The following is a 24351-nucleotide window of genomic DNA, read 5'->3' on the forward strand; positions in this document are numbered from 1 at the left end:
ATACCAAATTTAACTTGGCAGCCCAATACTTTTAACCGTAGCCAGATTTACCTCCTTTTTTTGGATCTTTCTTTCCTTGTATTAGCCTTTCTCTCGGTTTTGGACAAATATCTAAACTTTTTTTTNGACTTTGCTTTGGGTGTCCGAGTCCCGTTGATTAACTCGGCGTATTTTTTAGCCCTTTCAATGGATTTATCTAGAATCTCTTTTGATTTTGTGAGGTCTACAAAGTTAGCCTGTGCGATTTGAGTGATATCCATCCCATGGGGAGCTAGATCTTCTATCTCAACAGAGCTTTTGCCTTTGATTGGGGCATTCTCACTGGTGGAAACGTAAACTTCTTTTCTTTTTAAAATTCCTCGGACATCTTTTTCAGGCTCTTCATCGAATCCTACCCAATCTGCATTATCGTCCTCCTCTTGAGTAAACTCACGGTCACTACGATTCCTGTTTTCATTGTTATCGTAAGCAACATTAGCTTCCAGTTCGGAATCACTTGAAGTGTTGAGTTCGGTTACATCCCCATTTAACTCCTTGATACTTCTATTATACTTTTCTAATTGCTTGTGAATATTCTTTTTCCTTTCTTCTCTAATTTTGGCCCGTTCCTCTAATCTCGCCAGCCTTTCTTGTTCCTTAGCAAATTCTTGGGCTCTTTTTTGTCTCTGGAGTTTTCTTTTATGGAACCCTGTTAAGTAGTCCACTCTGGCCTCTCCATCAAAGACAACCTCTTCAACTCTGTGCTTTCGTGAAGATTGTTGCTTGTATCGTTTACCTCCAGTGAGAATTTCTCTATTCGGTTTACCTGCCATTCTAACAAAAAAGGTAGCAGTCTCTAAGTTACTTCGTTGCCTTTTTACTTCGTATCCGTTTCTACACTGAAATAGTTCTAAATTATTTCCATTTTCTTTTTCTTTCGTTTTTCTGCTTCTCGTTTTTTTTTCTTGCTTTGTGTGAAACCTGCAATTTTTCTATGCAACGATGCAATAAACGATTCATAAGTTACCAAAATTAATACTTTGTTTCGTTACTGTGTATAATAAGTATATAAATTTCCGTATGTGCATAGTTGAATGGCTACTCATTCCAATTGCTCCGAAGATGTGTTGTAAAAAGGAAAAAAAATATGCTCTTGTTTCAAACTCCTTTGCACCACAAAATAAATTACCATAAGTAGATTAGGAAACTTACTTGAAAAATACTGATAGAATCCATTAGGTATGGGGCTCATCTCCTTGTAGAGATCATCAGGAAGGTCATTGTAGTGATGATACTTGTTTCGAATGGCCCTTAACAAATCCATTAGTTTGAAAGTATTGTACTTCCTGTACTTACCTAAATTGTCAGTAAAATTGGCAGGAAGCATACCGTACCACCCTTCTGCACCAACAACTTCAGGAGCAACATCTTCCAGCTTTAAAAGAAGTTCAGAGGGAGGATCCCTACGTTCAATTTCAAACCGGTCACTTACTTTCAGAAGAAAATCCAACTTTTTCGAAATGGGCCAAAAGTAGGGATGATTGAGGATTTGAAATGTATCTGGCCTCTTTTTGGAATCCCTTGCAATCATTTTGGAAATCAGATCCTTGGATTCAATACTATTTGGAATTCGGTCTAGTAAAGACAATGAATATTCGCCCCTGATAATGTTTCCCTCTCGCAAATAACGATCTCCAAAAGGGTGAGATCCGCCAGTTAAGACGTAGTAAAAAACGCAGCCTGCAGAGAATATGTCTATAGATCTGGTTAACCTTCTATGGGACAGAGAGTCAAAAACCAGAGGCTCGGAAGATATACTGCATTCTGTCTTGTCGTCCTTAAGCTTTAAATTTTCAGAAGAAAAATTATAAGCTGAATCACAGTCGTCTACGAGAAGTTCGGGTGCCCTCCAACCAGATGTTCCAGCAGCATTAGCCGTAGTAGCTCTAAACGACGATTGGTCTGCTTCAAGTTTTTTGCAAAGGCCAAAATCCGAGATTAGTAACCTAGGAGGTGAATTAGCTTCGTTCTGCTTCCCACTTGTCCGAGTTCGACCTTTTTTTGGAGGAACAACCAGAATGTTCTGAGGTTTGATATCTCTGTGTACAATTTTCAGCGAGTGCAAATGATGTAAACCGTTGGCTATCTGGTACAAAACTTGAACTGGATCAATGGTTTCAACGAAGGGATTGTATTCCTTAGGTTTCTCAATGATATTCTCTAAGGTACAACTGCAAAGTTCAAGTGCAATATACAAAAACCTGTCACTTTGCTGAGAGCAATAGTATCTTACTACGTTTGAATGATCATCACTTTCCTGCAACAAGCTGACTTCATGGGAGGCAACATCGTAGAAATCAATTAACATTCGCTTGACTGCTACGGGTCTATTTTCGAACATTCCCTTGAAAACCACAGTACCATGTGAGCCGTACCCAAGAATCTGATTAGAAATAACCAAATTATTCGACTTGTTTAAACAGTTGTCCGTAGTTAACTCGTTCAGAGTTCTCTCCTGGCCATCATAAGAAGATGAGTCCTGACTGGTTTGGTCAATTGTGAGTATAATTTGTCCATTGCTTTTCTTGTTTTTCCTTCCACCTCGAGTCCCTCTCTTTCTCCTTTTTAGTGTCTTGGAGCCATGTTCGTCTTCCTCGGGTGTAATTATTTTTACTTGTTTTTGCGTTTGAACTTTGGTGCCATTAGACTTTTCCTGACAACTATTCTCAAAATTTGGCGTGCTGTCTCTACTTGACTCTGATGAAGGATTCAATTCATCTAGTAAAGTCTCATCTTCATTTTTCTCATCTTCATCCTGAGCTCGCAGCCTGCTCCATCTTTCTTTCTTGAAAACTTCAATATCAACTTTGTTTTCCTCGTTCAACAATAAATCCACCAGCTCTACCGCAGTCTGCGTACGTTTAAACAAGCCGAATTTGGACAACATTTGGGTAAGTGGAGGCAGTAGACCTAGCTTTGAAAGTGTAACTGCTATAAGTGAGATAAACATAGTTACAAGCGCATTTTCAAAGCAACGTAGAAGAAGATTCATGAGCGAAGAAACTTTGCTGTTTTCTGAGGGGGGATCAATGGAGAGATAATCTTTGTTAGTCGCTATTGGAAGAGCAGGATAATTCTTGATACTGAGTTCTTTCCTAATACCATGCGCGTCAGTTTCTTCAGCTGGAAGTATATCCTCAGGAGGTACTGGGTAGGGCCTGTTTCCATCTTGGAAAATAGGAGTAGGAAATCCAATAATATCTCTTACATTATTGAAGGAGGTTGCTTGATTTGCATCATTATGATTGTTGGTAGTTCTGTAAAAAGAAGGGTTGTGGACCCCACTGATTGATATCTTTGTGAGCTCAGGGCTTTCAAATACGGAAGTCGATCTCCACCGTTCATTCTGCATGTACTTGGCAATTGGAGCAGACCTGACTAGTGATGGGTAGTTAATACCAGACATGGCATACCAGGAGCCATCTTCGTTCCTGTCAATGAAAACAGATTTTGATGCCTCATCAGAAGCTGGGGAATTTACTGGTTGTAGCGGGTGGGGTAGAACAATAACACCTTCAGGAACAGGAGTCCCATTAATTTTCCTGGTAGGCTGTCCAAGATTCAAATCTGTATAGTAAATATCAAACACATTTACAGCAATGGATGGTAGATTGGAAATCCACCTTGCAGATTTAGAATTCGAATCGATAGCCAGTAATGATGAGTCGTGGAAAGGAGCAATATATACGCCGTCATGGGATTCAAGGTTTTGGTTCAAAAGATCTTCGTTAATGTTATCTGGACCCCAACAGGTATACGTGATATTCCACAACAATTCATTGTGAGAGTATATTGTCAGTTGGTAAGTGGTCTTACCTAAAGTGATAGTAAATTCTGGACTGCCATCTTCGACACGTGAATTGTCAACGTCTGGATACTTTGGTATTTCATCTTTTTCCAATAAAGGGGGATAAAGAGCAACTAAATCATTAGGGGAGGATTGCCCATAATTGCTTAAGATTCTTCCAGTCTGAGCATCAATCTTGTAAAGTGATGTTTCTCGTAGTCCAGTATAAATATACTTATCATTTTGAAAACTAAATGGAGAGCTGAGTACAAGGGATTTTATATTCATTGGAAATCTCTCCAGTCCATCCCGAGGAGTAAAGCAGTAAAGTGCACCATCTTCAAAGGGTTCAATGATCCATGTCACATGGTCATCTTCATTTATTTCTGGTATAGAGGCAGTGAGCTCACTGTTGTTAGTGCTGGTTTTGAAATATATGGTTTTATCAGCGTCCGAGTAATTTTTCTTCCCTATTTTCTCGGTATAGTTTGAAGTTGAAGCAACAGAAACCAAGGGCTGATGACCCAATAACGTCCAAAACACTTCTCCGGTATTTCTATTGAGCGCGTGAATATTTCCTTCTATATCTGAAGCTAAGAGAAGATTGGTGATATTGAAGTCTTCCAAGTTACGACCAGTATAACAAGGAAGCTCTGCTGCTTTTGGAGAATAGTTCTTGACGACCACATTATGAGTAAACGCAGATACAATTGCGCATGAAAGATGCCAAATCAACCATCGCATGATATAATTATCACTCACTGCAGGCTACAACCAGTAAAGATTCTGCAGAGTATAATAGTATGCGAGTCAATTTCTTGAGGTAATAGTTAGTGCCTCTAAATTAACCTGTAGTAATGTAGGAAGAAAAGTAAGGAGGGTAACTCTACAAAAAGGATTCGTGAATCTAAGTAGTTGTGCGAATTCGCAACTTCGATATACTTATGCATGTCCATGACATGAATCTTGAGACAAAAAATTTTATCTATTTTACTAGGTAAAAGTTGAGCTGCTTATTTTCGTTAACTTCGAATATACCAAATTGTTGATCAATTTTTTTCTTTGTTTTTGATTTTTTGGCTGGACCATAATCTCTATTGCACTTAACGATTCATTAGTACGTTTCCCTTCACAAGAGACCAGTCAATGAAAGCATCTTCGCCATATCTCTTGACGAGCCATTCATTGCATTTCCTGTAATGGTGGGAGTCAAAAAAACCTCTAGACGCACTCAAAGGGCTAGGATGAACGGTCTTTAGAACCAAATGATTTCCATTAAGCCGGCAAGAATCAATGGTTCTCTGAGCTGGCCCACCCCATGCCATGACAACAATTCCTTGGTTCTTGGAAGTATTATAGTCAATAAGTTTCTGGATAGCAGCTTTGGTGAAAGTTTCCCAGCCTTTATTAGAGTGAGAATTAGCATTGTGGGCTCTTACTGTCAAACAAGTGTTTAACAATAAGACTCCCCTTTGAGCCCACTGGGTCAAGTCTGCTGTATCCGGGATTTTGAAGCTGGGATAATCAGTCTTCAGTAGCTTGTACATATTCTTCAAAGAGGGAGGAATTCTAGTTTTAGGGTCTTTTACTGAAAATGCCAACCCATGCGCTTGATTATAATTGTGATACGGGTCTTGCCCTAAAATAAGAACTTTGATCTGGGGAAGGGGAGATAAACGTGTCCATGAGTACCACGAGTCTCTAGGTGGAAATACCACTACACCACGACATTCTTCGGTAGCTAGAAACCTTTTGAGATCTAAGAAGTACGGCTTTTGCAGCTCTTCATGTAATACTGCTAGCCATGAATCATCCATGGTAGTGATTTCTGTGTCCAGAAGTTGTCTTTCCTCATCTGTCAACCCAGATATCCATTTTTTTTTATCAAATTTAGCACACGATGGCATTTGTTCTCTAGGAAGAGAGCATAAGCTACGCCTTTTTTTTAATGTACTGTCTTCTACTATGCCCGACGATTCCACCAACACGCTCTTTTTATTAATCGAACTAAACCCACTCTCTGGTTGCAAGCCATTCAGAGGTATATCTTTTGTAGGGAAAAAATCACTAAGAATCTTTTGCTTTTTAAACGAGCTCACAATACCTTCGGATATTCTCTTCTTATAATTGGTCATCAGCTTAACACTGAGTTAGTCAAAACTAAAGGCAGTCGGAAAAGCTCCTGGGACGCGCGAAGAGCATACTAGTACCATGGTTGGAGTGAGCAAATCAAGACTAGTGGTTTTCTCCACAAGTGTCAGCTGGAAATATGTCTTTTAAATTTCGACGACGGAAATATTTGAGAGAGGTTGCCTGGTTCGGTTAGTATGGGAGAACTTTTTTTTTGTTGGACACAAACGTCTCAGCGCCGTCTATTTTGGCTTCACTGCCCCGTCAAGCAAACAAAAGTTTTGACTCGAATTTACCGCACAAGATTACTGTAGAAACTTTCTGGTCTGGGTGTCTATCTTATTTGATACTAACTCTCCATTAGTTTAATCAAATGGGAGATTCTAGCAATCACGGCAAAAGGTGGCCTGGACTCCTTTGGCATCATCGAACTGCAACTGTGGCCAGTAGTCCTTCAGCCTTCAATGGCGACAACAACTTCTCACATTGCGAGCAGATAAGTAAGCCTACTTTAAAACATGATGGAACTCAAAGTAATTCTGTTGAGAACTTGTTAATAGAGGAAGAGAGATGCTCATACGATGCAACTACTGATAAAGAAGAACTTCAAATGAAGGCATCATATCGCTCTTGGCCTTTTTGGAGTAATAGTTCATACTCAGTTGTCGATTCGAAAACTGACGATAAAGACAAAAGCAGCAACCAAGGAAATCCCAAAGTGCAATTTTCCCGAATCACGTCGACTAGAAATCTGAGTTTGGATCAGTCGAATGTGGCGTTACCTCATGGGAAGCACGAATTAAGCACTGTGTTACCGTCCATAGGATGTCTTCCTTTGAAGCACACTACAACAATGTTATTCGATCGTTTCTACAGATTTTCGTCTCTTCTTGGTATTAAAAGTTCTGTGCCAAGGCGATTATATAGAGTAGTTGAACCCAGGAAGCCCAAAAGGGTTGTGATTATTGGTATACATGGATTTTTTCCTACAAAGGTTTTAAGGCCGCTGATTGGCGAGCCCACAGGAACTTCAGTAAAGTTCAGCAACGAGGCAGAAAAGGCAGTAAGGGCTTGGGCAAAGAAACATAATGCGGATATCAGTATTCAGAAGATAGCACTAGAAAAAGAAGGAAATGTTATTAGCCGGGTTGAATATTTTCTCAGTGAGATGAAGAATTGGACTGAAGAAATCCGTAAGGCTGATTTCATTTTTTTTGCCGCCCATAGCCAGGGCACTCCAGTTTCTATAATTTTGTTAGCTCAATTATTATCTGAAGGTATTATGGACGACAAGCGGACAATAGGAATACTGGCAATGGCTGGGATAAGCAACGGCCCTTTCTTTGGAATCGACCAAAGATTTTTTGTCAGAGCCTATTCAACTATAGAGAATGAATCAATGATGGAACTGTTTGAATTTCAAAACCTGAGAACACCTCTTTCCAAATTATACGTGCAGAGCATACGGGAGATTATCAGCCATGGAGTTAAAATAGTTTTTGCAGGATCAATTGATGATCAATTAGTTCCACTTTACTCCGCCCTAGCGTTCCATGTCCGTCATCCCAATATATTTCGTGCAGCCTATATAGATGGCTGCTCCAAAACTCCAAAGTTCGTTTCGGATACTGTTTCTATCTGTTGTACATTGTATAACCTAGGTTTTTCTGATCATGGTGTTCTTAAGGAGATTAGCCCCGTCCTGGCAGGTCCGTTGACTGGTGGTGGTCACTCTAAGATTTACAATGAAAGAGATGTTTATGAATTGGCAATACAGTTTTTTTTGGAAACTACTAACCTTGATGACTACTTCCCAAAGCAGCCTGTTATTATCAAACATTTTGAACTAAAATTTCTCGCTGCTAATCCGTTTCATCTTCCATGGTGTATGAGAGGGTTGATGTTCGAAGCACACAAATTCCTTCCTTCTGGAAAGAGCAAGGTTGAAAATATCCTAACAGAATTCAACAACTGGAATCCTGATTCGAAGTCTTTGAAAGATATGAAGTACAGGTTAAATGGCTTAGGGACAAAACTGTGAGCAGATTACTACCACAGCAACAGTTGAGTTTTTTGATTCCGAAGCTAATTAAATTTGGTCCTCAAACTGACTGCCTAACTCAAATGGAATATTTTAGAGATCACAAATATATAAATGCACATCTATATCATAGTACAAAGAAGATAAAATCAATAGATCAATCGATGAGACACCCCACGCCTCAAAACTCGATACCTACAAACAGAAGCGAAAGAATCTGAATTCCGTCTGTAGTTGACATGTTTATCGCTTCGTAGCCTGAAGTCGCGTCCTAGAAAAAAATAATCCACTACTTCGTCCCATATGGATTATAGAACAAGGACATTTTTAGCCTTTTGGCTTTTTGGAGTGGTAAACAATGTGCTGTATGTGGTCATTCTAAGTGCTGCTGTTGATCTTCTTAAAGAAAACCCTGGGGTACCTAAGGCTGCAATACTAATGGCTGACATACTTCCCGCGTTTTTAGCAAAGATTGTTGCTCCATTTTATCTTCATTCTATACCCTATCCAGCTAGGGTATCGATACTGATAGCCTTGAGCAGTACTGGTATGATTGTAATAGCGTGGTACAAACAGCTGAAACTAATCTTCATTGGTGTGGCTTTTGCATCTTTAAGTTCTGGACTTGGTGAGGTAACCTTTCTTCAGTTAACACATTTTTATGAGGATCTTTCCTTGAAAGCATTTAGTTCTGGAACCGGCGGGGCCGGAATTTTAGGAAGCTTCACTTATTTGACTCTCACCACTTTTTTTGGTATTCCAGTTCCCATCACATTGCTTTTGTTTAGTGTTCTCCCGTTCTCATTTGCTTGGAGTTATTTCATTCTGCTCCCGGAGAAAATTCCAGGTTACGAACTAATCCACGTAGCTTCTTCTGTGAGTGAGCCATTGGGTGACCAGGAAAGAAACATTCAGAGTTTTTCATACTGGCGTTTTCTTGCACTCGATTTGAAAGCTCATCTATTGTACACATTTACAAGAATGAAACCGCTTGCTGCTCCTTACATGTTACCTCTTACAACAGTCTACTTCTCGGAGTATGTGATCAATCAAGGGGTCTCGCCCTCACTTCTCTTTCCTTTGAATGAGATGCCATTTGGGAAATTCCGAGATGTGTACGTTGTATACTCAACATTGTATCAACTTGGCGTTTTCATTTCAAGATCTTCCAGTAGTCTCGTCCGAATTCCACATTTGAAATGTCTCTCGGTTTTGCAGTTTACTAATTTGATGATATGTATTACTCAGTCCATGTTCTACTATATCCCTAACGTTTATTTGATGATGCTGATCATTTTCTATGAGGGACTCTTGGGAGGAGCCTCCTACGTCAACACATTTCTTTCTGTTTTGGAAGAAACATCTTTGGATCAACGAGAGTTCGCCATGGGTGTTGTTGGCATTAGTGATAGCGCTGGCATAGTCCTCAGTGCTTGGTTTAGCATATGGCTTGAACCCCATTTATGCCAATATCAGATTCAACACGGCAGGCCCTGGTGCCAACCTTAGCCTTAAGGTTGCAGGTTGAAAATGACTTCACGGATTTCATGTGTGAACGGGAAATCTTTTTGCGCTAATATGTAGAGACAATTTATTGTCGCGCTTTCTGGCCGACCGTTTAATTCACATCGTAGTAATATCTGATGAAGTCCAACCTGTATGAGTGCAAAAAAGTCGGTTGCGTCCTCTCTAAAGAATCCAGTCTTTTCTTCAGACGATGCAGAATCAAGGGCACTAGTCACAGACGAATACCTAGGCGACCAATCTTCTTCATCAGTAAATAATGATTTGAATTCAATATTGAAGCAAATAACGAAAGACTCAACACCCGTCTCATCCAAAGCTCTGAAGCTTGGTTTTCCGGAAGAAAAAGATGATGAGTGTGAAGATATGCAGCTTTTTCTCAATAGGCGAAAGCATTTCTTCATTTTGTCGTCCGCTGGTAAACCGATATACTCAATGCATGGCTCGGAGGACATTATTGTTGGATATATGGGACTAATTCAAACCATTGTAAGTTACTTCCATTTAGAAGAAACAGCCGAAGCCGGTATCGGAACTGGAGATTTGCGAAGTTTTAAAAACGGTGACGTTTGTTTTACTTTTGAGAACCGCTACCCCATCATTTTAATGGGCGTCTCAAACATGCAAGAAACTGATGTAGAATCAACGCAACAACTGGATTTTCTATACAACTATTTGGTCACCACACTAAGTAAACCTCACATAAACAAAGTTTTCAGGCAAAGAGAAAGCTTCGACTTCAGAAAACTATTGGGTCATGCTGATGTTGCTTGTCTGAACAATATCTGTGCGGACCTTGCTAATAACTCCAATTTGGGTCTTATTATTGGAGGTTTACCATGCCTAAAGGTGAAGAGACACATCAGGGTCAAACTTGAACAAATATTACTGAGGTACACGTCTCCAAGCGTTCTTTATGGCTTATTATTGGGCCCAGAGGGAAAGTTAATAACTGTTATGAGACCTAGAAGACACACTCTCCACACTGCGGATCTTCAACTACTGTTCTCGATGATATTTAATACCAACACATTTAAGACCAGTTCAACCGACAAACCAGAATTCCAGGTGAACGAAGAATTTTGGGTTCCTGTGTGCCTTCCAAGGTTTAATTCGAATGGATTTCTTTACGCATTTATTCAGTTCTGGCAACTACAAAGAGATGACGCATTAGAGAAACTAGGAACAGGATCTGCTGATCAAAGTGTCAATCCTGATACGACAAAGATGGGATTGATTTTGCTGTCCCCTTACAAAGACCAATTTTATCAAGTCCGAGACATCAGTAAAAGAATAATTGATCGAATCATGGAGTCCTCTACACTATACAAGGAGCTTTATTTGTCAATGTTGACTAATACACCTCCAGAAGGAATATGTCCGCTTATCTCAGACTTTATATTCAAATCAAAGAAACACGCACAATATTTTTTAATAAAAAGAGACGACGATGGAGAACATGAGCGTATGCTCAGATACATTTATTCTCGATTGCACTCTGCCGTGGTGACTAATACTCTAGTTTCACCCCAGAGAAGCACAAAATGCAACGGAGAAAATATTCTACAACGAAAGATTATTACTTTTGATTCTTCCAATTTCATCAAATACACCAAATGGAAAGTGAGTAGCTCCCAATTAGAAGAAAGTTTTAACATGAATGCACGTATTTCATCTAGCCCCCAAAAAAACGACATAGTGACGGGCTTTGTTATTTCCACTCCATCCTTCGAACTGTACATGGTTCGCAAAGGTAGTGATATTGACAAAAAGGCCCTTGCGCAAACCAGCAAAAAGATTATCAAATGGTGTCTCAAGAACGAAGGAAGATTGTTCGTGAGTGGAGGCGCTGTGTTTTAGACTCTAGTCAGTTTGGAGTAATTATAAGAGCCTACCAATGCCATTCCATGGCAAACAGCAGCAATTACCACTAAAACATGAAAAATTTGATGACTGCTTCCAAGTAGATCAAAACTACCGGGGGCTAATCTTTCAGGCACTCTTAAAGCATATATCGAAGCACCTAGAATGTAAAAAATTGCCTCCAATATAATAAACTTTAAGCCACAACGTTGCACTGTCTCTTCCTTTCCATAGGTATATAATCCAACAAGAACTGGCACCCCACCCCAAAGGCCAAAGGACACAAACATTGAAGCCCTGAAAGGTCTCCATTCGGGTCTTCTGAAATTGTCATCCAGTGAGACAGTTGCACACACAATAGCCAAAATAACCGTGACTGATATCATAATCGAATACAAGTTGGGCTTATCGATGAAGGCGTAATAGATAATCCCTATTAGTGACGTAGAAATCAAAAGGACAATCCCAAGATAGTCCAATTTGTTTCCAACTATAGCAATCTTATGAGAGTGGGACTTGAAACAATGAAAACAAGCACTGCACATGAAACAGCCAAAAAGTCCAAACAAAAACAGAGAACATACAACATAGTCTACAGCTACCGCTGAATGATTAAAAGTTTGTTCAAATGCATTTTGCTGGAACAAAATAAAAGCGAAAAAGACTGCTAATGTAGGAGATACAAGTGCTGGTATAAGATGAGTGTAAATGTTGGCACTTTCGTTGTGCACATAGGTCAAGGAACGAAAACACGCTTTGAAGCTGCTTGTTTCTGAAACGTATGACCCTAGAATGAAATGATTGTCCTTCATCCAATCAGGCAACTCATGATACTTGGCTAGTTGTTGAATTTTCTTGACAGGACTATGCTTTGACACAGTGTTATCGACAACAGCTTCGTAGGTTCCTCTTCTCTTAATGGCCATTAGTATAATGGAGTGTCCAATAGTATAATTTGGTTTCTTTTTGAACAAAAGCTGTTAGGGTAAATGAGCTTACGAGAGAAATGAATAGGAGTATGGTTACTTCACATCGCTTGTATATTTTTGGATGCGAATAGATCTCCTCATAGTCAGATACTTTCGAAATTCGCGGTTATTATCAAGTGAGTTGATTCAAACGTTCTATAATTCGATCAGATTAAACTTTGTACTTTCTGGCGTACTTGTTCATAGTAGCTTGAATATGGCAAAAGCTTCGAGGTCTGAAAGTTTACTATTGGAGATTATAAACAGCTCCGAGAATTCGAATAAGTGTGGGGAATGTGGCTCTTGTTATCCGACTTGGGCCAGCTGGAACTTGGGAGTTCTCCTTTGTGGAAGGTGTGCATCTCTTCATAGAGTTTTAGGTTTTGATGTTTCAAGGGTGAAATCTCTTTCTTTGGAGGAATGGAATGAAAAGGAGCTACAGCAGCTTAAGGTTTTGGGCAACAAAAAGAATACGAAGAAATGGAATCCCAAAAGAATTCCTTTCCCTTTTGACGAAGACGATAAAACTGGGATGGAAGCGTGGATTAAAGACAAGTACATAAAGGGAAAATTCCTAAATGAATCATATGAAGAACTGGATTATAATTTGGGATATCCGCGTTCTTCAACTAAGTCAGCATCGAAAAGCCCTAGTTTTGAGTCCGATGATTTTTCAAGAATCGGAAACAGATCCTATACAAAACTTTCATCCTCCAAGACGGAATCAAGACATAATTCCGAAGTACCACCTCCTCTGCCTCGCAGAAGAGAAAATTCCTTAACAGCAAACAAGATTACCACGATTAATTCGGAAACTGACTGGTTGAGTAGACCATCGAGTTCACCTGCCCCCGCACACCATCAACAGTCAACATTCCAGCCAATGATTATCTCTGAAGCACCTGATCAAACCTTCATGCAGCCACAGATTTACCAGTATGTTGATCCGATTGATGGACTGCTCAAGTATGTGGACCAAAATGGACAGCAATATATTGATTCAGCTCAATATCAAAATTTCTATCAGTCTTAGCTTAGTTAAGCTGTACCATATTTACAAAAGTCGAATATTTACTTACAATTCAGGCTGACATTGAACCATTAGTCACCGCTGCGGAGTATCCTTGGGCCGACTACAGCAGTAGCTGCAGCATCAGTTTTTGGGATATAGTACCAATTTTGGTGACCGTTGGCCACATGTAAATTCTGAATTTTTAGCGGGCACTTCAAAAGAGAGAACGGAGATGAAATAGATCATCACAAGTTATGTAGAATATGGCACCATTCAAAATTTGTAAAGTGCCACGTCAATAGCATGGCTTGCATTCGTTGTTTTCTTTTCCTTAGGAGAAGGAATACGGTTGCTCTTGTATTTTCTGCTGACTAGGATATCTTACTTTTCGGCATTTTCAAGTATGTTTTTTTTCTTCTTTCTCTTACTAGCTGAGATTGATTTCAAGTAGACAGTTAAATAAAGGAATTGTAGGGCTGATTATTTTAGAGAACATATTTAAGGCGTTTATATACTAAGTTTGCATCCGTCAGATAGATGTGATAGTTCAGAGTTTACTGGCAACTAGTAAGAATTCTCACCCTTAAACTAATGTTAGCGGCACATGCAAGTAACGCAATCCAAGAGTATTACTTGAATGTTAAATCTATTCACTTCCACTTGGTTTGGCCCTGTACGGTTTTGTCACCCCAGATCTAAAGATAACACCGAAGATGATCAATTTTCTCCGCACTCCACCAAAAATGTTATGGCTCCATACGACTGGGCGTTCGAAACCCACAATTGCTTGTAGTAGATTGCACATACAGTATGTGCAACTAATAGTACGAAGAACAGGCAAAAATCTTTCGTTTAAGTATTTGATGTTTTGAAGTTGAAAAAATCCTCAAACAATCCATCTATTCATCCATCCATTCAGTATGTATTAGGAATCTATCAATAAAGGATCCAGACACATTTTTCATTATCTCTAAAAAGCGTCTTACAAAAGAAACGATGCCACACGTGTATACAAACTTCAATATTAACATCATTGGCTAAGGACTATGAATCCCAGAACCGACATAAGTACTTAAAGCTTTGGCCTCCATGGTGAATTAAAGGCATTAAGACAAAGCTGCAAGAGTTTTTCAAATCGAATTTCATTCAACTAGTCATTCTGATGTGACTTCTATGACGTGATAGTCCTTTTTCCCAACCCTTATAAGTATCAATTTCCCATCCAGAGCATCATCAGGTTTAATCCTTAGATCTGAATCAAAAATTCTGGTATTTTTTACTCCCAAACTGACACTACCACCTTTGATCAGCTTTTTTAACTCTGTTCTTGATTTTTGTTGGCGGTAAATATCTTCCAATACGTTTAGAATGGACAAATTTTCAATCATACAAGCTTTGTAAGTTTTCAGCAAGCCTTGTTTTCTGAAGGCTTCCAAAATCTCAAGGGTGTTAAAGTTAAGAAAACCACCAAACAATGTTTCCGATATTATAAGGTTGCTGATTCCTTCTCCTTGCCCATGAATCAAGTCGCATAGTTCGACAGCCAAAATTTTTTGCCCAATCCTTTGTTTCTTGTTTTGCTTGTGCTTTAAGACTATCTTGTCAATTACACTCAAAGGAAGTAAAGAGAATTTGTTGAGAAAACGTTCAACATCACCGTCTGATAAATTGATCATATACTGATAAAGTTGATAGGATGGGGTCATATATTTATCAATGAAAACTGCATTTCCAGCTGACTTACCAAATTTTTCTCCGGTTGAAGTTGTCAACAAAGGAACTGTTATGCCAAAAGCTCCAGGGGCATGAACGGCATTATCAGCTTTATTTCTATGCAATCTGCTAATAAAATCAATTCCTGCAACTATGTTTCCATATTGATCATTTCCACCGACCTGGATTTGAACGTTGTGATTTTTGTATAAAACGAAAAAATCAAAAGCTTGTAAAATTTGGTAGGTGAATTCATTGAATCCAATTCCCATTCCAGAGTTTAGCCTTTTTTTAATAGACTCTCTTGCGAGCATTTGATTGACTTTAATAAACTTTCCATAAGTAGAGAGGAAATCAAGTATTCTAATATTTTCCCACCATTCAATATTATTTTTCAGCATCTGGGTTCCCGGTTCAACGTCTTTGAAAAGTTGATTTCTCCGATGAGCAAAAGTTACTCCTCTCCTGAAAAAAGACTTCATTTGTTTTCGAATATTCTCAACATTGGATTCTCTTTCTTCATGCTGTATTTCAGTTCGCTCGGTTTCTCTGCCTGATGGATCACCCACTTTACCAGTAGCACCTCCCACAAGGGGGAATATATTATGACCCCTCAAATTAAAATGCAGGAGGACCATCAAAGGTAGAAGATTTCCAATATGAAGCGATCTGGCAGAAGGATCAGCTCCACAGTAGAGACTGAGCCTTCGCTTAGAGCAAAGTTGTGAGAGTTCAGGTTCATGAGTACATTGAGATAATAGGCCACGCTTTTTCAAATGGTTCAAGATAGGATCATCTAAATCACGCCTACAGTCTTCAGTCGTGACATCAATACCGTATTTAGTTAAAATTTGTAAAGTGGAGTTCCTCCTTTTAAATAATTGGCAAGAAAGAGTTCCGACTTGTAAAATTTTAACTTTCATCATCTCAAGATCCAAGAATACTTTAACACTTGTTTCTGATTATGTATTAGTCGAGAATTCGAGACCTCGAGTATCCATTAGAATGCCACCCAACTCGCTAAGATTTTTTTTTTTCCTTCTGCAAAGTAACAACAACCAGATTTATTGACATCCCTTGCCGGACTTTTAGTCTCATGTATTGGAGGCCACTCTAATCTGGAAGAAAAACAAATGAAAGATTTATGTTCAGCCCTTTCATGCCAGTGGTGAATTGGCCCTACCTTCTTTCTAACATATTAATCTAGTCCAACCTAACTGTTAATCGGTAGTATTTTTGAACAATTAAATATAGCTCTACGTTGTATCTAACTAAATTCTATGAGTAGACTACAAATTGCACACTTGAATGTTAATTATATTGTAGACGTGTATATGTGGTTGGCTGCCTCATAATCATTGTAATAATGAGGGCGCCCATCGCTGGCTTCGATTTCATGGGTTCGATGTCTACGATACAGTACTCATGTTACGGCCTTAACCACCACAAAGATCAAATGATGATATCTAGTGGAACTTAATAGAAACCATGTTTGATATTCGTCTAGATACACAGGAAAACAAAACAGATAATTCGTTTTCTGACAACTAGGATGGGAAAAAGGCAACAAAAGCCACCTTTTGCTTTACCTAGCTGCATGCATAAGACAAGTGACCAACTAAGTTGAATACAACAGCTCCAAGACTTCCTGATTTTACAGAATTTGCCAACAATTCAGGTAGTTTATTGAGCCACTTCAACCTTGTGGTAGTTCTTGCATTAAAGACGCTGATTAATCTATGTAGCCTAGGATGGGAAGTCACGCGAAAATAAAATGTAGCTTCGAGAAATGAGAAATAACTCTGTCAAAATGGAAACAACCGCGCGGTTCCGAGAAAGGAATTCCGGAAGGTTACGGTGGACAGGATATGATCCAATATTCCGGTTTGCTCTGTGTTCCGATCGGTTCCGAGATTGCTAGAGCCAATGAGAGTAGAATTGATTACCTCAGTGCTTCTCCAGACTGAAGATCCCCCATCATCTGGTCAGTATTTTAATCCTTTCCTTGTCACTGTCTCAATATTTCTCTGTCAAGAGTTCGATTTCCAGGCCTTCAATAAACAGCATAATCCTTAATACAATGCTTACTCACACAGTATTGAGAGCTGGAACTAAGAGAACCTGCTCTACCCTTTCTGTCGTCAGAGGGTTGGCCACGGTCTCGCAGAATCAACCCAGGCTGAAGTCATTCAAAGTGTATCGTTGGTCTCCTGATACGCCGGAAATTAAGCCACATATGCAAGAATACAAGATTGATCTGAACGAATGTGGTCCCATGGTTTTGGATGCTTTGCTCAAGATCAAGAACGAACAGGATGCTACACTTACCTTCCGTAGATCGTGTCGTGAGGGTATTTGTGGATCATGTGCTATGAACATTGGTGGTAGAAACACTTTGGCATGTTTATGCAAGATCGACCAGAATGAGAGCACGGAACTCAAAATTTATCCTCTTCCTCACATGTTTGTAGTCCGAGACCTAGTGCCTGATTTAACACACTTTTACAAGCAATACAAATCGATCCAACCATTTTTACAAAGAGATTCGGTGCCTAGCGATGGCAAAGAAAATTTACAATCTATTGAGGATCGTAAGAAGTTGGATGGATTGTACGAGTGTATCTTGTGTGCCTGCTGTTCTACGTCTTGCCCGTCTTATTGGTGGAATCAACAGGAATATTTAGGCCCCGCGGTTTTAATGCAAGCCTATAGATGGTTGATCGATTCCCGTGATCAAGCTTCTGTGGCAAGAAAAGAAATGTTGCAGAATTCAATGTCACTATACCGCTGTCACACAATCATGAACTGTGCTCGTACTTGTCCGAAAGGCTTGAATCCAGGTAAAGCCATTGCGGAAATCAAAAAACAGCTTGCCTTTGACTAAGTTTTTTAGGTACACTTATTTATTACAACGATTCTATCCACATTTTCATCTGCCTTGAACTTCAGGCTTCTGTAAAACTTGATTTGTATATCAAGGTACTACTAAGTGCGAACGTACTGGCCAACTTAGCAGAAATGAGTTTTCAAAGAGTAGTAACTGTCTTGCTCCATGTTTCGCAGCCCACATCTCGAACGGAAGTGTCCTCTTGCTTCCAAACCTCGCGCGACAAGTCGCCGGAACATAACAAATCTGGAGTAGCTAGTCAACTTGTCGTATATATGACACACTGTGGGCCACTCTTGTTTCCCAATCTTGACTTATCTAGGAATTTATCAAAAAGGCTTTTTTTGTGCTATATTTCATACTACAACTGTTTTATAATGAGCGGCCAACAATCGCTTAATCGTTTTTTTAGTGCCAGAAAACCTGAAATCGTTAATTCAACTTCCAAGAAGCTAATATCGCAAAAACGAACTACAGAGACTGACTATTCTCCTTTGAAGCGAACCAAAAACTCAACTATGCTAGAATGTGGTGACCTAAATTCTCCCCACTTAGCAAAGGTTGGCTATCCCGATTTGGAAAAGGACACTGTTGATTCAAATATTTTGGTTGAAGCTGAGAGCTTGCTAAAACTAGAGTCCAAATACCATTCTGACAGTCCTGATCTTCCCCAATCACAGGAAATTTTTTACAGTTCGTTGACAAATATTTTTGAAAAACTAGAGCAAGAGCCTGCCAGGCTGAAAAACCTAGCAATTGCCAGCGAGTTTTTTCTTCAAATATTGCGATCAAACCATAAACGTACTCTGGTGGAGGTAATATACCTTATGATTAACAGGTTGGGACCGGATTATGAATTAGATTTGGAGCTGGGTCTTGGCGAAACGTTGCTTGTAAAAGCTATTGCTGAAGGCACCGGCAGAACACCTCAACGAATTAGATCAGAGCTTCATAAGCTTGGTGACATCGGACTTGTAGCCCAAAATTCAAGATCAAGACAGCCTACTATGTTTAAATCAAAACCCCTCACTATTCATTCTGTGTTTGAAAACTTGACTAAAATTGCTAAGTCTTCAGGAAATGCATCACAAGCCCGAAAAATTGGGTTAATTAATCAGATGTTAACTACGTGTGAAGGATCTGAAGCTAAATTTCTAATGAGATCTTTGGAGGGAAAGCTTAGAATTAATTTTGGTGAGAAATCTGTGTTGGTTGCGTTATCAAAAGCGTTTTCTGAGTACGAACATGAATTGTCAAGCAAAAAGGGCCACGTAAGCCCTCAGGAGTTAGTTGACGCAGAAGAAGCCATTAAAAAGGCTTTTAGTCAGATTCCAAACTATGAAATTATTGTCGACGAAGCTTTGAAATATGGAATATCCAACCTTGCTACACATTGTACATTGAAGCCTGGTATTCCCCTTAAGCCTATGTTGGCAAAGCCAACAAAATCCATAACTGAAGTCTTAGACCATTTTCACGGTCAAGAATTTACATGTGAGTATAAGTACGACGGCGAACGCGCGCAATTACATGTTCAGGAGGACGGTACTGTGAAGATATACTCTAGGAATTCTGAAGACATGAGTCAAAGGTATCCAGATTTAATAGACGTTGTCAGCCAAATAAAAACCCAATGCAACGGAGTAATTACGTTGATCTTAGATTGCGAATGTGTTGCATGGGATGGTGAAAAGGGCAAAATTTTACCCTTCCAGGTTCTCTCTACGAGAAAGCGTAAAGATGTAAATGCCAAAGACATTAAGGTCCAAGTTTGTCTGTTTGCATTTGACATACTTTTCTTAAATGGCAAATCGCTTTTGGAACTTCCCTTAAAAGAGCGAAGGAAAATACTTCATGAAAATGTTAAGCCTATCGAAGGAAAATTTCAGTTTGCAGAAGCCATGGATGCAGATAATGTTGCAGAAATACAACATTTTTTGGATCAATCAGTGAAAGATTCATGTGAAGGTCTGATGGTAAAAATGTTAGATGGAGATAAATCACATTACGAACCTTCAAAGAGATCTGTCAATTGGTTAAAGCTAAAAAAAGACTACTTGGAAGGTGTTGGCGATTCTTTAGACCTAGCAGTTGTGGGAGGGTATATAGGAAAGGGTAAAAGAACTGGATGGTATGGCGGCTTCTTATTAGCCTGTTACAACGAAGACAGTGGTGAATATGAAACTTGCTGTAAAATAGGGACTGGATTTAGTGAAGAAATGCTTCAGACGCTGTCTGGCACGTTAAAACCAACCGTTATTCAACAACCGAAACCTTTCTACGTTTACGATGCATCGCCTGACGTCTGGTTTGAGCCAACACTAGTTTTTGAAGTTTTGACTGCCGACTTGTCCCTCTCTCCTGTGTATAAGGCAGGAATCAACTTCTTCGGGAAAGGCGTTTCTTTGCGTTTTCCGAGGTTTATACGGGTCAGAGATGATAAGAGCCCAGAACAAGCTACCAGCAGTGATCAAATTGTGGAATTATACCAGAAACAAGCTCATGTTTAAGCCCTGTTCTTTTTCTTTTTTTTTTTTTTTTTCTTTTTCTTCTAGTGTTCTATTGTGTTTTTTCAAAACGAGAGTCAAAGATGTTTCTTCAAATAGACAATAGTGAGTACTACTGATTATTGACTATTGACATCTTTACTGATGCTAAACCAATCTAAGTTAGACATCTAAACTAGGCTTTGGGATTTAGCTCAGATCTCCAAAGAACATGAATTTTACCACCATTATGTAATGGTTATCAGCCCAGCATTTAAATGACAAGATAAGAACAAGATCGGAACCTCCAGCAATAATATCGAGAAACTTGAAGCGCAAATATTAGCTCTCTAAGAGATTATAGTTTCTTAGGAATGTGAAGCCTCAGGTGAATTTAGATCGCTTTGCTTATTAATATTCGTAAGTAGTTCATTGCTGGTCAAATTCGGTGATTTTTGAGTGCCCGTTTGTTTGGACTTTTCTTTTCAGCATTTGTGGACTCAAATATACACGATCATCGGAATTATATTGACGACTCGTGTTTCGTTTGAACTCACATTCTAATATACATACATAAATTTCTTTGGTAAAGATTATTCAAAGAGAAATGTGGCAGTAAAAAGTAAGAAACAGGAAAACCTTTTATTCTTGTTAGCTGATTGCAGCTTGACAATTTTAAGTTAACCAGATGTGACTATAAAGATGCAATGCTCTTAAGCTACTCCTTTCTGGAAGACACGAGCTTTCAGCAAAAATGTATCTCTCAATTCGTTAAAATCAAAAAAAGGTTTTGTCCATTAAGCCGTTTTTGTCATTCGTAAAATCATCAATTTGACATCGCTTTGAGATTAAGGGATACTCAATCTTGATCGTAGATTCTCAAAGGCTAGTGACTAGCTGAATCTATACTAAGATTATCAGAAATTGAATCAACAGCTTGTATTGGCGTTTCTGTAATGACTTCCTTTCTTGGGTCAACAAGGCGCCCCTTGGCCAAGATTTCAGTATCATCATATTGCATCTCTGTTTCCAGCTCCTGAATGACTTCAGAGCATAGTTTAGAAACTCCATTCGAACTTTGGTTTTCTGATGACAAAGCTCCTTCTTTTTTTATCATTGTAAAATCTTCACTGACCCTGTAGTCAGCATCCACTGAACTTTCTGAGATAGCCGACGGTACAGTAATGAGCTGCCAAATATCCTCAATAAACAATTCAAAGCAAGAATTAGGTTTTTCAAATGGTTCACTAACAGTTTTAGGTAGTCTTCTACCTCGTGGTCCTTTTATTCTGCCAGTGACGGTATTCTTCAATGGTTGAATTTCAGAGACAGAGGTACCATCGTAGTCATGCTTCACCTCAGATTCTGTTGCAGATTCCATATCAACGGAAGATCCTGTGGCGACACTGTGTACTACCATACCTGGAAGTGCCATCCCAATCATACCATTCAGATTTTTTATGAACTGAGCATTTAAATTAACATCTTTTGCATGTGTATGTGCATGTGCTTGTTCGAAAGGCGGTTTTGATTGCTTATGATCAGTGGTGGTGGCTTTAGGAGGATGTTCAAAATGGGGCTCTGATCTCAAAGAAGCGTTAGTACCCTGTTGTCTATTCTCAAACATTTGTTGGAATGCCGCAATTTTTGAAGAAGGCTTTTTGGAAGCAGTATGCTTTGTTTGTGAACCAGCTTCTAACTCTGTTGAAAGTCTATCTACGATAGTCGATTCTGTCATTTTCGATGGCTTTGTTTCTTCAGTAAGACCTACTTTTGACAGTTGCATTTTATTGGAGGATTCATCAATTTCCTCTTCTACTTTTCCAATTTGAGATTCAATAAGTGTTTCCTCACCAAGTGGCGCTGTATACGATACTCCACTATCATCCATACCGTCAACACTGGGATCTGATAAAGGTTGCTGGATATGTGACCCTAAATAGGATGTACTGCTTCCGTCTTGAGCCGATCCAGTATCTTTTTTTGTGGATCTGACAGGCCTTTTAGAAGGGACCGCTGGAAGGTGTTCGATCTTTCCACCTTTGTTCTCGGAAGAGAAATCCAGTGGCAGCATGTCGGAACGAACGTTTCTGTCTTGGAAATCAAGACTGTCTTCACTGATAGCATGACCAGTTAAGCTGAACTGTTCGTCAATGGGCGAATCGGCTTCCGAGTGGTGGTTTTGTAAGTGTGATAACTTTTGTTCGGACGTTGTTTCCTTTGGAGCAGCCTGTGACATCTGCAAAGCTGCCAGATTCTTATCTGAACCTACCGACTCGGGGATAACATGGTTCTTTGGATCAGTAGGATTCGATTTCTCGCTTGACCCTTTATCCTCCACTAATGGGCCTTTTCTTTTGGGTCTGCGAGGAATTTCAGGTACTGAGATTTTGGGTGACTCATCGTAAGGCATTGATAAGCTTCTATCATGGTTAAAGAGCAAAGTATTAGTTGCTACATCTGGACAGCCATCTGGCAAATTAGAGAACTCGCTAGACTCTTTTCTTACGTTAGCATCGAGCAATTCTTCCTTTGGATCAGAAGCTGGAGACATAGCGGAACCGAGATGTTTTAGATTTTTGAAGCACTTGGTCTTTGGAGTTAATATGCGCGAATACTAGTACCCAAGTAGTTAAGTAAGCATGAAGTGCAAAGACATTATGTGACAAGGGTAGATTCAAGGAGAAGTAACACTAATAAAATTTAAAAAGAAATAAAGTGGAAACAACTAGATTATTAATTTACTAGCTAAATACTGCCATATAAAATCAAGACAGTCAGCTAAAAGTGTTTCAACTATGAGTAGTTCAATCTAAATATGTCATTGAACACATAGTACGAATTTCCATCTGGTAACAGGTGGAAGCACTGTGAATAGCGCTGTGGGTTAGTTTCTTCATCGATAAGTAGTTCTCCTGTAACCAAAACCAAGATGTCTCCATTTGGAGATGCAGGCTGGGCGTCTAAGGTGGACACACGGTGTTGGACTTTTTGAAAAGGCAAACTGACCAATTTCTCAACTATGTCTCGAGCACCCTGCAACTGAGATGATTCGAATGTTAACATAGATTGATCCCTCTTATGTGTGGTTAATACCTCTTCAAACAAAAAAAAAATAGAAAAAAAAAAGAAACTTACGTAGAGATTTCCAAGCTGTGTTCTGTCAGAGTCAAACTTTTCGTAATAAAAGGTTGTAAACTGTTGGGCGACCTGGTTAAAATCAATGGAGGACATGTTGTGTTCTACGCTAGAAACTCCAGATGTTTTATTGGTCGGGAAGTCACTAAAGATTGGTCGAAAATGTTAAAGGTCCTCTCTCCCAAATGGTTTATTCTGTTCGCGAATCAAAATTGTGCGGACAATTCTGCACCAGTAAAAAGTGGTACTCAGAAAAATAATTAAGCACATGAACGATCTATCAGTCAACTAGTCATTGCAACTAGGGTCTGTATCTCAAGCGTTACCCACATTCAGTTTGGCTTTCCCCAACTTACCAAATGGATTAAAGTAAGTCTTAGAGAATTACCTCGCAATGCAGTTATTTTACGCTTGCATTATCCCTTGAACAAAGAACCAGCCCCGCTTGTCGTTCCTGGATTTTTTTCTGGTAAGCAAGAAGAGCCAATGGAGCGCCAGTCATCTTCCTTGCTTTCGTCTTATTCGATGCTACTAATTTGACTCCGTGTTCTTCTGGCAAATCAGTCAAAAAGAGACTGGTTATGATAATTCCTTGATATGTGGAGATAAGTTGAATGAACTTTTTCAAGCAGCATCTAGCCTAGCGATATCTACCGATACAAAAAAGCAATTGTCTCTTCAGATGGCTCATTGTGAAATTGAGAACTTCTTTAGAACTTTTTACACAGATAGTTTTGCTCAACTTTCTTTACTGGGTTGTGAG

The 24351-nt window shown here is 39.3% G+C and overlaps 13 protein-coding genes across 13 annotated transcripts; 6 read left to right on the forward strand and 7 right to left on the reverse strand.

Moving 5' to 3' along the window:
- Nucleotides 1-47: 47 nt before the first annotated feature.
- On the reverse strand, nucleotides 48-812 carry PAS_chr3_1103 (Component of the pre-60S pre-ribosomal particle; the record flags this gene model as incomplete). Its single annotated transcript, XM_002493303.1, has 1 exon — nucleotides 48-812. One exon carries the CDS (start codon nucleotides 810-812, stop codon nucleotides 48-50), a length of 765 nt encoding a protein of 254 aa, XP_002493348.1.
- A 269-nt stretch (nucleotides 813-1081) lies between these two features.
- On the reverse strand, nucleotides 1082-4570 carry PAS_chr3_1104 (Serine-threonine kinase and endoribonuclease; the record flags this gene model as incomplete). Its single annotated transcript, XM_002493304.1, has 1 exon — nucleotides 1082-4570. The coding sequence occupies one exon, from the start codon at nucleotides 4568-4570 to the stop codon at nucleotides 1082-1084; it is 3489 nt and encodes a 1162-aa protein (XP_002493349.1).
- Nucleotides 4571-4929: 359 nt separating this feature from the next.
- Nucleotides 4930-5961, reverse strand: PAS_chr3_1105 (Uracil-DNA glycosylase; the record flags this gene model as incomplete). Its single annotated transcript, XM_002493305.1, has 1 exon — nucleotides 4930-5961. One exon carries the CDS (start codon nucleotides 5959-5961, stop codon nucleotides 4930-4932), a length of 1032 nt encoding a protein of 343 aa, XP_002493350.1.
- A 368-nt stretch (nucleotides 5962-6329) lies between these two features.
- PAS_chr3_1106 (uncharacterized protein) lies at nucleotides 6330-7997 on the forward strand (the record flags this gene model as incomplete). Its single annotated transcript, XM_002493306.1, has 1 exon — nucleotides 6330-7997. One exon carries the CDS (start codon nucleotides 6330-6332, stop codon nucleotides 7995-7997), a length of 1668 nt encoding a protein of 555 aa, XP_002493351.1.
- Nucleotides 7998-8300: 303 nt separating this feature from the next.
- PAS_chr3_1256 (uncharacterized protein) lies at nucleotides 8301-9506 on the forward strand (the record flags this gene model as incomplete). The annotated part of the gene is made up of 1 exon (XM_002493307.1): nucleotides 8301-9506. One exon carries the CDS (start codon nucleotides 8301-8303, stop codon nucleotides 9504-9506), a length of 1206 nt encoding a protein of 401 aa, XP_002493352.1.
- A 150-nt stretch (nucleotides 9507-9656) lies between these two features.
- Nucleotides 9657-11381, forward strand: PAS_chr3_1107 (Protein required for fusion of cvt-vesicles and autophagosomes with the vacuole; the record flags this gene model as incomplete). Its single annotated transcript, XM_002493308.1, has 1 exon — nucleotides 9657-11381. The coding sequence occupies one exon, from the start codon at nucleotides 9657-9659 to the stop codon at nucleotides 11379-11381; it is 1725 nt and encodes a 574-aa protein (XP_002493353.1).
- Nucleotides 11378-12310, reverse strand: PAS_chr3_1108 (Plasma membrane protein involved in zinc metabolism and osmotin-induced apoptosis; the record flags this gene model as incomplete). The annotated part of the gene is made up of 1 exon (XM_002493309.1): nucleotides 11378-12310. One exon carries the CDS (start codon nucleotides 12308-12310, stop codon nucleotides 11378-11380), a length of 933 nt encoding a protein of 310 aa, XP_002493354.1.
- Nucleotides 12311-12569: 259 nt separating this feature from the next.
- PAS_chr3_1109 (Protein that localizes to the nucleus and is involved in transcription regulation) lies at nucleotides 12570-13385 on the forward strand (the record flags this gene model as incomplete). The annotated part of the gene is made up of 1 exon (XM_002493310.1): nucleotides 12570-13385. The coding sequence occupies one exon, from the start codon at nucleotides 12570-12572 to the stop codon at nucleotides 13383-13385; it is 816 nt and encodes a 271-aa protein (XP_002493355.1).
- A 1133-nt stretch (nucleotides 13386-14518) lies between these two features.
- PAS_chr3_1110 (Mitochondrial tyrosyl-tRNA synthetase) lies at nucleotides 14519-16003 on the reverse strand (the record flags this gene model as incomplete). Its single annotated transcript, XM_002493311.1, has 1 exon — nucleotides 14519-16003. The coding sequence occupies one exon, from the start codon at nucleotides 16001-16003 to the stop codon at nucleotides 14519-14521; it is 1485 nt and encodes a 494-aa protein (XP_002493356.1).
- A 1154-nt stretch (nucleotides 16004-17157) lies between these two features.
- On the forward strand, nucleotides 17158-17961 carry PAS_chr3_1111 (Iron-sulfur protein subunit of succinate dehydrogenase (Sdh1p, Sdh2p, Sdh3p, Sdh4p); the record flags this gene model as incomplete). The annotated part of the gene is made up of 1 exon (XM_002493312.1): nucleotides 17158-17961. One exon carries the CDS (start codon nucleotides 17158-17160, stop codon nucleotides 17959-17961), a length of 804 nt encoding a protein of 267 aa, XP_002493357.1.
- A 278-nt stretch (nucleotides 17962-18239) lies between these two features.
- Nucleotides 18240-20474, forward strand: PAS_chr3_1112 (DNA ligase found in the nucleus and mitochondria; the record flags this gene model as incomplete). The annotated part of the gene is made up of 1 exon (XM_002493313.1): nucleotides 18240-20474. One exon carries the CDS (start codon nucleotides 18240-18242, stop codon nucleotides 20472-20474), a length of 2235 nt encoding a protein of 744 aa, XP_002493358.1.
- Nucleotides 20475-21336: 862 nt separating this feature from the next.
- Nucleotides 21337-23004, reverse strand: PAS_chr3_1113 (Hypothetical protein; the record flags this gene model as incomplete). Its single annotated transcript, XM_002493314.1, has 1 exon — nucleotides 21337-23004. One exon carries the CDS (start codon nucleotides 23002-23004, stop codon nucleotides 21337-21339), a length of 1668 nt encoding a protein of 555 aa, XP_002493359.1.
- Nucleotides 23005-23246: 242 nt separating this feature from the next.
- On the reverse strand, nucleotides 23247-23684 carry PAS_chr3_1114 (Nuclear envelope protein, interacts with GDP-bound Gsp1p and with proteins of the nuclear pore; the record flags this gene model as incomplete). The annotated part of the gene is made up of 2 exons (XM_002493315.1): nucleotides 23247-23528; nucleotides 23589-23684. 2 exons carry the CDS (start codon nucleotides 23682-23684, stop codon nucleotides 23247-23249), a joined length of 378 nt encoding a protein of 125 aa, XP_002493360.1.
- Between the last annotated feature and the right edge of the window lie 667 nt (nucleotides 23685-24351).

Source organism: Komagataella phaffii, chromosome 3 (assembly GCF_000027005.1).
Source record: "Komagataella phaffii GS115 chromosome 3, complete sequence".
NCBI classification, from domain to species: domain Eukaryota; kingdom Fungi; phylum Ascomycota; class Pichiomycetes; order Pichiales; family Pichiaceae; genus Komagataella; species Komagataella phaffii.